Genomic DNA, 12,106 nt, shown 5'->3' with positions numbered 1-12,106 from the left:
CATGAATTCGTTTCACCATTAGTTTTCTTTAAATCAGTATTAAAGCTACTAATATACTTACTAATGGATCAGTAGCAGGATGGAGGTTTCACAGGCAGTTAAGGATACAATATTGAAAAAAATAATGGCAACGAAATAAATATTTAGTAGTGATAATAGACAATAAGCTATGTTTATAGCAGAAGGATTTATGATATTAACATGTAGATGCTAAAGACTAATATTAGGCTAACTTCATTCACACTTCATTTTTCTGGAGATGATTTAACCACACTTAATTTACACATGGCATCAAAATACCTCTCAGATACTCACAGGAAAATCAGGCGGGATGTCACTCTTCAAGAAGGAATGGTATCTTTTTTTTTTTTTTTAAGGTACTGCAAACCCCACATTTCCAAGTAATTATTTGTTATTCCAAAGAAGTCAAAGAACATGACTACTGCCTCTACAAACTATCTGCACACGGGGCTGTATTCCACTTGCGTCATGGTTGTTTGTTGGAGGGTTATTACATTTTCCATTTGGCTTGAGCGTGACATCACTGACCCCTGACTGTACACGTCTGAGTAATCATATTACAGAATAAATCATCCGCAGATCTTAGGTGAATTTCCATTCATGTTTTCGTGGTGGAGCAGGTGTAATCCTGCTTTTTTCATTTTAATGCTTACCTTCCACTGAATACTTGACAAGGAAAAAAAGAAGCAGTTATGTGAAGTGCTGTTATTATTGCGATAAGTGACAACGCTGACAGCTGCTGGCTGTGCAACTTTGGGAGCTCTTGGCTTTTTTTAAGGGCAATTAAACATAACTGATTTAGCCCAGACAGGTTGCATAAAAAGAAATACACAGTCCCCCCACCCCCCACCCATTCTCTGTGGTGCCACAGGATCAGAGTGCTCAGTAGCAAGGCTGATTACAGTCATTAGAAGAGATGAGAGAGAGTTTTTGATATGACTGGAATACTAAACCACAACAGCCACTCTCATTCACTATATAGTCCATCCTTTTATATCCATTTCCCATTCGCCAGTGACTGTTACCGTATCCAGGGTGGTGGATATGTTGTTGTTTGAAGCTTTAAAGCTTTTTGGAGGCGTGTCATGAAGTGAAAGTGGACCAGCTAAAAGGTCCTCAATTTCCCAAAGTGTCCTCATTTCAGTGGTCTTGAAGGCACAAACTAGTCCCCACATAGACATATAGACAGGTACACACACACACACGCAGATAAAACCTAAATGGTCTCAGCCAATTCGTCTGCCTGCCTTCTCCCTTGTGACTCCCTGTACAATGTGCGTATTGATTTATGCGGTCAATCAGCTGTCCTGTTTAGCCTTCAGCTACTATTCTACCAGCCCTTGAACCTGCCACTGCACTGAGGAAAACACAGAGTATAGGCACACATGTGAAGTGCTTAAAGTACCTCTGAACTCTGAGAGGCACTGACAAGAGTAGGGGGAAAAAGGGATCACAGGGCTGGTCTTTGTGGAACAAAGGACAGAGAAATCTTTGAAGGGAGACCTTACACATGCCTCCAGCGCCCTCTGCGCCCTCCAGTATAATTCAAGGCTTGTAGCCATACAATGCAGACAGTTAAGAGAGATATACATGTATTAGAAGAATGGATTTGAATGGCACACCAGTGCGATTTGCTACACAATGGGCCCATCTGTTGTAAACATGTATTTCTCTTTATTTTACTTGAATCCCACTCTTGTATTTTTGAATCTGTCTATGTATTCATATTATGAAAGTACAATGTGAAAGAACTCTAACAGGAAGGACGAGGAAAAAACACAAGCATCATTTCTCTGAGGTTGTGAGGGAGGCTCAGGAGACTATGAGCAAGGAATTTTATCTATTTATATCTGCAGTCAGTGGTTTAACCCATGGTTGATGTAAGAAACTTGTGTTTTGTTGCTTTTTAGGTCAAACAGTGGCGAGCATCAAAGTATTTAAATGCTCTAGTTTTATGCTTTTGATGCTAACTAGGTCTGTTAAACGATTGTGTATTCCATCTCTTCTTTTCATGCTTTACTCTTTGTCTCATTTCTTTCTCTCTCTTTCCCCACCTCCCCCTCGTGTGTCCTTATCTTGCTAATACCAGAGATGGATATGGGATTGCCTGGTGAGGGAGACAGCAGTATAAATGCTCTGTGTAGCCAGATCAACACCTCGTTCACCAAACCATCAGACGAGCTCTTCTCCAACCCTTCCTTGTCTGCAAATGGCCCGCCAACCGGTACCGTGCCCCCTGTTCTCCCTCCACCACCTGGGCCAATACAAGGTAAGATGAGACTATAATAGATCAATATTAGTTTTGACTTATAACAAGTGGTGGGCAAGTTTAAGTAAAACTTTTACTCCATCACTTCTAGCCACCTCCTCATGGGTACAGACGGAAGCTCCTCTCCACTCTCCTCCTCCGGTTTCTGTGGCGATGCAAATGCAAAGTGGCCACAAACGCACGCCATCTGAGGCTGAGAGATGGTTGGAGGAGGTCTCCAAGGCTGTGAAGGCCCAGCAGACACCTCCTCCCGGCCCCGCCATCCCCACCATCCCCGGACCACCCTCCATCTCCAGTCATCAGATGTCCAGTCAGGCAGCCATGTCAGCTGCACCAGTGTCCACTGTGCCCATGTCCAAACCTCTTATTTCCGGCCCCTCTGCTCTTTCAGGTCAGGCTCCGATGCCCCTCCCACCAATGTCGATATCATCAGTTCCTCTAATACCTGGACCTCCAGTTTCAGGTCCCCCTATGTCTCTTCCGTCCATGTCCATACCCACCATGTCAGGGCCAAGCATGTCTGGAGCCCCCATGATCCAGCCCTCCCTCCCTGGACCTCCAGGCTCACTTCCAAGCTCCATGCAACCGTTCCCTTTGGCTTTTGATAACACTCCAGCCCCTGTGGGAATGTTTGCCAGTCAGCCTGTCCAACCTGCTTTTGTGCCCATGCAGACCTACATGCCAGGTCTAGCAAGCAGTATGACCTATCCCAATGCCAGTGTGCCTGTGGTAGGCATCACACCATCGCAAATGGTGGCCAACGTCTTCTGCACTGCCACAGGCTCGTCGGGCACAGGCAGCACTATGGGCTCAGCCGGAGGAGGACCCAAGGTGGGGACGCTTGGAGGAGTCGGCCAAGCCCATTCCTATCCAGTCCCACCTAGTGCCGTTGGCCACTCTGCAGGTTTTTCAACACCTCCATTTTCATCCACTCCACCTTTATCAACAGCCATTAATGGCCTTGCACCGCACAGCAGCACCACAGTGGCCCTCCAAAATGGGACCTCCAGCACTAGTGGAAATTGTGGCACTAGTAGCAGCTGGCCGCCAGAGGGCAGCCAGCTAACAGCTCCGGTGGTTGATTCCCAAGAGGATGACCGTTTTGAGGCCAAGTGGGCAGCCTTGGAGACAAAACCAGCAGCTCAGCAGCCTGGGAACAAGGCATCAGCTGCGACAGCCAACCCATTTTCCAACAATCTGCAAAAGACTTTTGAGATTGAGCTCTAAGACAGACTTGGCCTCCCAAAGCTGTAGCACTCATCCTGGAGTTAAAGCCTCGGGACGCCAGGCACTAATTCCAGCATCTTTGCTTAGAATGGGATGCAGGTCCTTACATTTAGCCTAGGATCCAACCTGTGGCAGCCTAGCAACTTGCTGAATGCCCTCATAGGAGCCTACAATGATCTTGCTTTCTTCATGCTCCAATGAAACATAGAGTAACTTAGCAGCTTGCTGGACTGTAATCTGAGGATCAGGTCTCTAGCTCTCTAGACTTGATGGACTAAATCCTTTCACTCCACCTGCTACCTGCCTCTCCTCCATGCTTTCTCTTCTCACTTCTGGCTTTAATTTACCTGCTGGAAGTCCCCAGATGTACTGCACGTGCCCCCTACAGTGTTGAGGGGATGAAATGCAGTTTAGTACTTTTTTTCTTTGAAAAGGGGACTCCACTCAGATGCATTCCAATCCCATGTTTCTTGGCAATTTTACTTGATTTTGGTGGAGACTTTAGCAAATGTGGTTATGTGACAAGATACGTGGAGAAGCAGAGCAGTGACCTGTTGACCGATGAACAGACTGACGCTGATCTTAGCAAAGTACAGCAGAAGTTCAGACACCTGAAAGGACTAGTCAATGACGTGAGACTCAACCCTACGAATCCAAAAGGAGTTACTGACCAATAGTAGAGATTTATGGCCAAAAGTATTTTATTTATTGTTTTTTATTTTTTATTTTAACAGGTTATATGTACTTAAAGATCTAAATCTCAAAGCAGTGTTTCAGGAGCATGTTGTTTTTTATTTCTATCCCCTATATTTATTTTTGTTGAATCATAAAGAGTAGGGAAACTACAGGTAGCAGGTTGTAAACAGTTGAAGGTAAGCACTGTGGGAAACTGAATCATGTAACAGGAACCAAATAACCAGGGCATACAGTAATGTGATATGTGAGACAAGTGTGTATATAGCGGCATGTTTCTTCCACCCGTTAGCCGTCAAATAAATATGCTCCACTGCTGCTGCCGAGGCCAGCTGAGTCTGTACGGCTTCACTTTGGCATTGTCGCCCATTTCTGTTGCTAATGCCTAATTTAAAGGGCACTGGGACTTGAAAAATGTCTTCAGGATATCCAGCACACAGACACTCTGGACAATACAGCACAACAGTCCTTTGGACTCCATCTTCACCGGACAAACCCAAGGAACTTTAATAACTCAGTGGATTTAAAAAAGTAAAACTCTGCAACACTGTGCAACTGGTTGGGGGAAAAAGATGCACTACATTCTAACATTCAGAAGTCCTTTTATGTGTTCAAACACAGGGTAAAGTCTCATCATGTACAGTATGATTGTGTATTCACCTCTACTGCACTGCTGTGATGCAGCAGGGCTACACTCACAACTGATTTCTGGACTGTAGGAGAAGAGAAATACGAGCAGATATCGATTCAGGCGTGTGGGCTGAAAAAAAAGAAAAACAAAACTGGAAGGGTTTCTGATGTCGAATTATTAGGGACAACAAAGATTCAGTTGATTACCAGAGGGGGGAAAAACAGTGGAGAGGAAAGATGAAGGATAAGCTGTATGTGAGAGGATGTTGCTACTGTATACCTTTTAAAGAATGGGATGGAGGAAGTCTGAAGGAAGGAAAATCAGATGTGGGTAAAAAAACTAAACAAAACAACCCAAGATAAAAGCAAAAGGCAGTTTGCGTGAAAACACATCGAACAAAGACACATTCATCACCCACGACACGAGCACTGTCTGCCATCTTTGTGTTCCTCAAGGCAAAGCCGCTTTCATTTCAGCATCCTATTCCTCGTCTCTTAAAACCTCAAGAAAACAACACTTCTTAATCATGTGAATTTATGAAAACAATGTTGCTTATTATTATAACTGCAGCCTCATAAACAAGGTTTTTCTCAAACTGTGCGCAACTCCTTATATAGTTAAAACTCCAGTACTGTCAGCAGAGCCTTCAGTGTTTGTCCAAAAGATGCAACCTTACTAAAAGTTCAAGCAGGCCTGTGTAATGAAGGGCTTTTCCATGGGTTACTTCTCTATGTTATTTAAACTACAATCTGACCACAGATGCTCCTGCTATGTTCCTTAGGAACTGAATTGTGTTTGGATATATGGACTGCCACTGATTAGATTTCCTGCTCATTAACTCCCTAGAGCTTAATTAGCTTGTTTGGTCTCTTCCTGTGGCCGGCTTTTCAGAGAACCTAAATTTACATGCCACTGGCCTAATTTACACCACCTCGGCTCCTCCCAGGTTTTACCCCTTTGTTTTCTGATGACTTGATATATCTTCCCCACAGAAAAAAAAATCCAATCCGCTCCCTCTCTCTACAAAAACAAATCCGATTCCCTCATGAGATCAATGCTTTTATTTTGTTTAAAATCGTTTGGTTTTTTTGCCCTCAACTCTTGTTTGCACGCTCCCCCCCAAAAATGGTTAATGTAGGTTAATTGTGTTCCGCGTTAAAGCAAACTAAATGACCTCATAAACTTGATTGTAAAACCATAGTTTAGTAATGGTAACAAAGCAAAACCAGTGGAGTTTATTTTTAATCTTTATTTACAGAATTTTTGTATTTAAACCAACATATTTGTATTGTAATTACATTGTACAAAAGATAAATAAAGTAATATAATATTACACCTGCTCGTGATTTCTGGGTAGTGATTGTGGTTTTCTTTTTATCACATTTTTTGAATCATTTCTTTTCAGACATTTCCCGTCCTTCAGCTGATCTTTTATGCTTAACCCCAAGCAAAGCTACGTTCTCTTTCTTCTGTTATTATCATTCTGGCTCATACTTGTCGGCTTCGTTGCTGTGCTTTTTCATCAGCTGGATTTAAATGGATTAAACACTTTTCCCTGGATGTTCTTAAACCACAGTAGAAACCCTTCAAGTGAGCCGATTTAGAGCAGTTATGCTGACATGTTGGATAGTCCTCACCGGCATTTATCTGGGAAGATCATTACGGCTCTCATATCTGCTGGCTATATATGTAACAGTCAGGAGATTGGTAGTGCAGTGCTGCAGACAAAGAGTGAAAAACACCTTTATATGTAACTAAATAAAATGTTATGTCTTGCTTGTTTAAAGCAAAGATTATGGTCATTTACAGATCCACACGGCAGCATTGCATAATTCACAGATTGAAATAATCCATATTTGTCTTACACGAGGCTTTCATGCTGCCCTTCAGTTCATTCACCGTCTGAACCACAATGGATGAACTGAAGCTTTCAAGCCAGCTTTGTTCTGATTGGATGGCCCTTGCAAGCAGGCTTGAACATCAGGTGGGTGGAGCTTGTGTTTATAGTCAGAGCTATGTGCCCAAGACAGCCATATTAAGGATACTTGCTCTCAGTGAGCAAGGTCCACTCTGTAGAGAAAAGGAACCGTAAAAAAGTGAATTTTTGGTTTTAAGGTGGGAAATCACTGCTGGATAACTAAGAATTTTAAGAAATTTTTTTTTTTCTTTTTGAACATTGAATAAAGGTGGGCTCCCTCTTCCCTGCCCGTCTTTGTGCTGTGCAAACCACAGTCAGCAGCAACTTCTGGCTGTAGCTTCATGTTTGACAGACATAAGCGAAAGCGGTTTGAAGGGTAATATAATACTTAGTCCCAAATACTTAGGACAGATTTAAAAACACAGACTGGAATACGTTCACCCACACAGACCTGGACCAGTACGCCTCATCTGTACTGGATTACATCTCCAAAACCACAGACAGTGTCACCACCCAGAAACGGATCACCATGTACCCCAACCAGAAGCCTTGGATGAACCGGGATGTTCGTCTCCTCCTGAAGGCCCGCAACACCGCCTTTAGGTCAGGAGATGCACACGCCTACAGCACAGCCAGGGCTAATCTAAAGAAGGGCATCAAAAAAGCCAAACACCATTACAAAAAGAAGGTAGAAGAACACTTCTCCAACTCCAACCCCCGACGCATGTGGCAAGGACTCCAGACCATCACAGACTACAGGACTACCAAACCCTCCCCCGCATCCTCTGATGTCTCCTTCCTCAACGAGCTCAACAACTTTTATGCTCGTTTTGAGCGAGGGAACCCCACAACCACAACCAAAGCAGACGTGACGCCAGACCACCAACCTCTGACTCTCTCCCCCACCGATGTAGGAGCGGTGCTGAGCAGGATCAATGTCCACAAGGCTGCAGGCCCTGATGGCATACCCGGGCGTGTTCTCAGAGCGTGTTCTGGGGAGCTTGCAGGAGTGCTGACAGACATATTCAACCTGTCCTTGGCCCACGCTGTGGTACCGGCCTGCTTCAAATCCACCTCCATCGTCCCGATACCCAAAAACTCCAACCCATCTTGCCTCAATGACTACCGCCCAGTAGCACTCACCCCCATCATCACTAAGTGCTTAGAGCAGCTGGTCCTAGCACACTTCAAATCCTGTCTCCCCCCCATGCTGGACCCCCACCAATTCGCATACCGCCAGAACAGGAGCACAGAGGATGCAGTCTCCATCGCACTGCACTCTGTCCTCTCACACCTGGACAACAACAACACCTACGCCAGAATGCTGTTTATAGACTTCAGTTCAGCGTTCAATACAATCCACCCCTCACAACTCATCAGGAAACTGACAGACCTGGGCATCAGTTCCCTCATCTGCAAATGGTTACTGGACTTCCTGACCAACCGCCCCCAACATGTCCGGCTGGATAACCACTGCTCATCTACCATCACAATGAACACCGGTGTACCACAAGGCTGTGTGATGAGCCCCTTCCTCTACTCCCTCTTCACCCACGACTGCAGACCTGCTGATGGTTCCAACACCATCATTAAGTTTGCAGATGACACCACGGTGATTGGCCTCATCAGTGACAACGATGAGGCCGCCTACAGGGAGGAGGTGGATCGTCTGGCTGAGTGGTGCGACACAAACAACCTGCTGCTTAACACCGAGAAGACCAAGGAGCTCATCGTGGACTACAGGAGGAATGCTGACCCACATCCACCCATCCACATTAAGGGGACGGCTGTGGAGCGTGTGAGCAGCTTCAAGTTCCTGGGAGTCCACATCTCCGAGGATCTCACCTGGACGACCAACTGCTCCAAGCTGGTCAAGAAGGCTCACCAGCGCCTCTTCTTCTTGAGGACTCTGAGGAAGAACCACCTGTCCTCAGACATCCTGGTGAACTTCTATCATTGCACCATCGAGAGCATCCTGACCAACTGTATAACAGTCTGGCACGGGAACTGCTCTGCCTCGGACCGGAAGGCGTTGCAGAGGGTCGTGAAAACTGCCCAGCGCATCGCCGGAGCACCACTTCCTGCCATAAAAGACATCTACAGGAAGCGGTGTCTGAAAAGGGCTGGGAAAATCATCAGAGACCCCAGTCACCCATCACATGGACTCTTCACCCTCCTGCCCTCTGGGAGGCGCTACAGGAGCCTCCGGACTAAGACCACCAGGTACCGGAACAGCTTCTTCCCCACAGCTGTCAGACTCCTGAACTCTGCCTCCTGACATCTGACCCATGTTAACACATGGACTGAACATACACACACCCACAATGGACAACTGTACCCTCAAACACACAATAATAACATGGACTGAACCACCACTCACAACCACTAGCACTTTATATAGATACTGTAGAAATTATCCACATATCTAATTTATCTTAACTGCACTACTGTATAGCTCTGTAAATAATCATTCTGTACATACGATAATTTTTAACCCTACAACTGTTTACAACTTGCATAGTTCCCATTTCTGTATAACTGTATATCTCAGATTTCTGTAAAGTTATTTATTTCATATTCTGTATAGTTTTTCATATTTATATCCTGTTCATAGCCTGTACATAGCTTGTACTCACTACAGCCTGTACATACCTATAGTTATAGAATATTCACAACATACTTCATACCGTGTACATTATAACATACCATAATAGACCCATTTCTGTAATATACTCACATATCTATATTATTGCTAATATATATTGTAATATATCTATATCACTAAAGCACTTCTGGATGGATGCAAACTGCATTTCGTTGCCCTGTACCTGTGCATGTGCAATGACAATAAAGTTGAATTCTATTCTATTCTATTCAAAGACGGACAAAAAGGAATGTGGCTGCCGACAGGTTGAAACAGCTGACGGCACATAGCCTTATTATACTTCCATTAATCTCCTTTTTTGTTACTTTCCTCTCTAACTAAACATCCTACTCGTGACTAAACTGCTGTCTAATAAGCGCTGTCCTCCATGCAGCCAGGACCGAGTGCTGCCGCTCCTCAGGTCACTAATGGAACCAGACAAGGCCTCTTTTCTTCTTAAGGACCGTGAGAAACTGAGTGAATGCGCGCGTGCGCACACACACACACACACACACACACACACACACACACACACACACACACACACACACACACACACACACACACACACAGACAGCGCTTGAGCAGTGGTTGCAGTAACTCTCACCAGTCGATGAGTTTGTGCTGCAGACAAGGAAAAGAGGACAGATCAGCTGTGCTCAGTAGCTTGTGAAGCTTGTCTTCCAGTCATTTTGGATGTGCATCATGTTTTATGCATGTCAAAATGATTTAATAGCCAACGTTAAAGAAGCCATTATTAGTTGTTCTCAAAAAGCAGGCTAAGGCTTTGTTAATTAGGACAGCCTTCATTGTTGCAGCCATGGTAGCAGTGTGGTCTGTGACATTTGTGCTCCCTCGGGTTAAATCTGGGTTATTTATCAGTTTTACTTTTGGCTTATACATTACAACACTCTACAAAGACAATAACGAACATGGCAAACATTGCCTTTTTGGAATACTGATGTTAGCTTTTAGTTATTTGTGGACTCCAGGGCCGAAAAATAAGGCCAGCAATGAATTGCCAAATGCAGCAATTCTGTTTCTTTGTTGGATGTTTTAAAAGAATTAGAGTTGCCCCTCTGAGAATTAATGTTAATTTGCAGGTGTGTGTGTGTCTTTGTGTTATACCTGTGCACCCTATGGACCCAACACTAGCACTGGTAGCAGTAGCTATCAGCTAGTGCGCCTAGTTTGTCCATATACTCTCACTTTAATAGGTACATAGCCGATCAGATGGCAGAAACTCAATGCATTTAGGCACGTTGCCATGTTCAAGACGACCTGCTGAAGTTCAAAGTGAATATTAGACAAAGCCCTAGGCATTACAAAAAAAAAAAGCACTTTGAATTCACCGTTATTGTAGAAAAGCACTATTTAAGTACCAGTCCATTCACGAGAACAGCCAGACTGCTTTGTGCTGATTGGAAGGCTTAAGTGACCACTCGTTACAACCAAGATAGGCAGAAGATCCACTCTGAAGCAGATGGGCTACAGCAACAGAAGACCACACCAGGTGCCACTCCTGCCAGCTAGGAGCAGGCTCACCGAAGCTGGGCCACACAAGTCTTAATTTCTGCTGTGATATTCAGAATTTGGTGTTAACATGAAAACATCAATTCATCCTGCACTGTATCAAAAGTTTAGTAATTTGACCAAACAGCTTTACATTACATCTTTTTCTCCTTCACAACCCCTTCAAATACTGATGAATCCTCCTCTCTTTTAAGCATGTCTCAGTATAGTCCGACTTAGGTTTTGGTTTCTATCCCTTCCACAGCACTTCAGTCAGGTTATTGTTCCCCCAAAACACTGTTGTGTTCCATTTATGCTTTTGCAGCTATTTGCTGGTATTTTCTTAGGTTGCAGTGCAGACCATGTATATCCCTTTAAGACCACAGTGTACTCATCTTTTGATGGCTGCTTCTGCAAGAATAATACGTCGCAAAGCTTAAATCATCCAAAACTGGCTTCTTGAACATGACGGTGAGTTCACTGTACAGTCGCCAGATCTCCATCCAATAGAGCATCTTTGAGATGTGGTGGAACGGGAGATTCTCATCACGGCTGTGCAGACCTGCTGACCGAAATCTGTTGAGGAGTGTTTTCAGCAGCTCGTTGAATCTAGGCAACCCAGTTCTAGCAAGATATACCAAATTAAGTAGCCGTGTGTGTATTCACTTCTTTAAATCAATCTGTAAAAACTGGTCACAGATACGTTTTTTAATTTTAGGGGTTCAGAACTATCATTTAAATTCAACCAGCTGCAGCACCTCCACCTACCTATCTACCTACCCGTACTCGTTACGTTGTAGGCTGCTGCATAATGAAGTTGGTCTACATAAGAGATGGAAATGCTTGGTTGCCATGGTGACGTAGTTAAAGATTCAGTAACATCTGAAAAACCACTGGAATCTGCAGAAAAGGCTTCCTATACGTATACATTACAGCGCTGAAATAAATTAAGGTTGCTGAAAATACAATATAATCCTAATGGATTCTCAAGGTGGGTCAGACGTGTGTGTGTGTGTGTGTGTATTTCTCTTTAAACTGCCTATTTGTTGCACACCTAGCAGCAGTGTGAGATCACTCAGAACTGATTACATTAAACCAAATGATGTAAGTGTTTGAATGACCGTTTCTGTGAATTGTGTTTCACTTCAGATTTGTTCTCTCTCTCTCTCGTGCTTCACTGCCTTTAGTGGA

General features: G+C 44.1%; 1 protein-coding gene across 3 annotated transcripts in view; it reads left to right on the top strand.

Moving 5' to 3' along the window:
* numbl (NUMB like endocytic adaptor protein) overlaps nucleotides 1-6,176 on the top strand; it is a 65,320-nt gene extending 59,144 nt beyond the window's left edge. For all 3 annotated transcript variants that reach the window (XM_084950522.1, XM_084950521.1, XM_084950520.1), the window contains 2 exons: nucleotides 2,111-2,290; nucleotides 2,382-6,176. In XM_084950522.1, the coding sequence (XP_084806648.1) occupies nucleotides 2,111-2,290; nucleotides 2,382-3,517 (1,316 nt within the window). In that variant the 3' untranslated portion in view covers nucleotides 3,518-6,176. The remainder of the gene's footprint in view (nucleotides 1-2,110; nucleotides 2,291-2,381) is intronic.
* Nucleotides 6,177-12,106: the final 5,930 nt, after the last annotated feature.

The sequence above is a fragment of the Perissodus microlepis genome, chromosome 14 (assembly GCF_051167445.1).
Source record: "Perissodus microlepis isolate ML-2025 ecotype Zambia chromosome 14, ASM5116744v1, whole genome shotgun sequence".
Taxonomy (NCBI): domain Eukaryota; kingdom Metazoa; phylum Chordata; class Actinopteri; order Cichliformes; family Cichlidae; genus Perissodus; species Perissodus microlepis.
The sequence above is the reverse complement of the archived record's forward strand: the minus strand, read 5'-3'. Positions and strand labels throughout refer to the sequence as shown.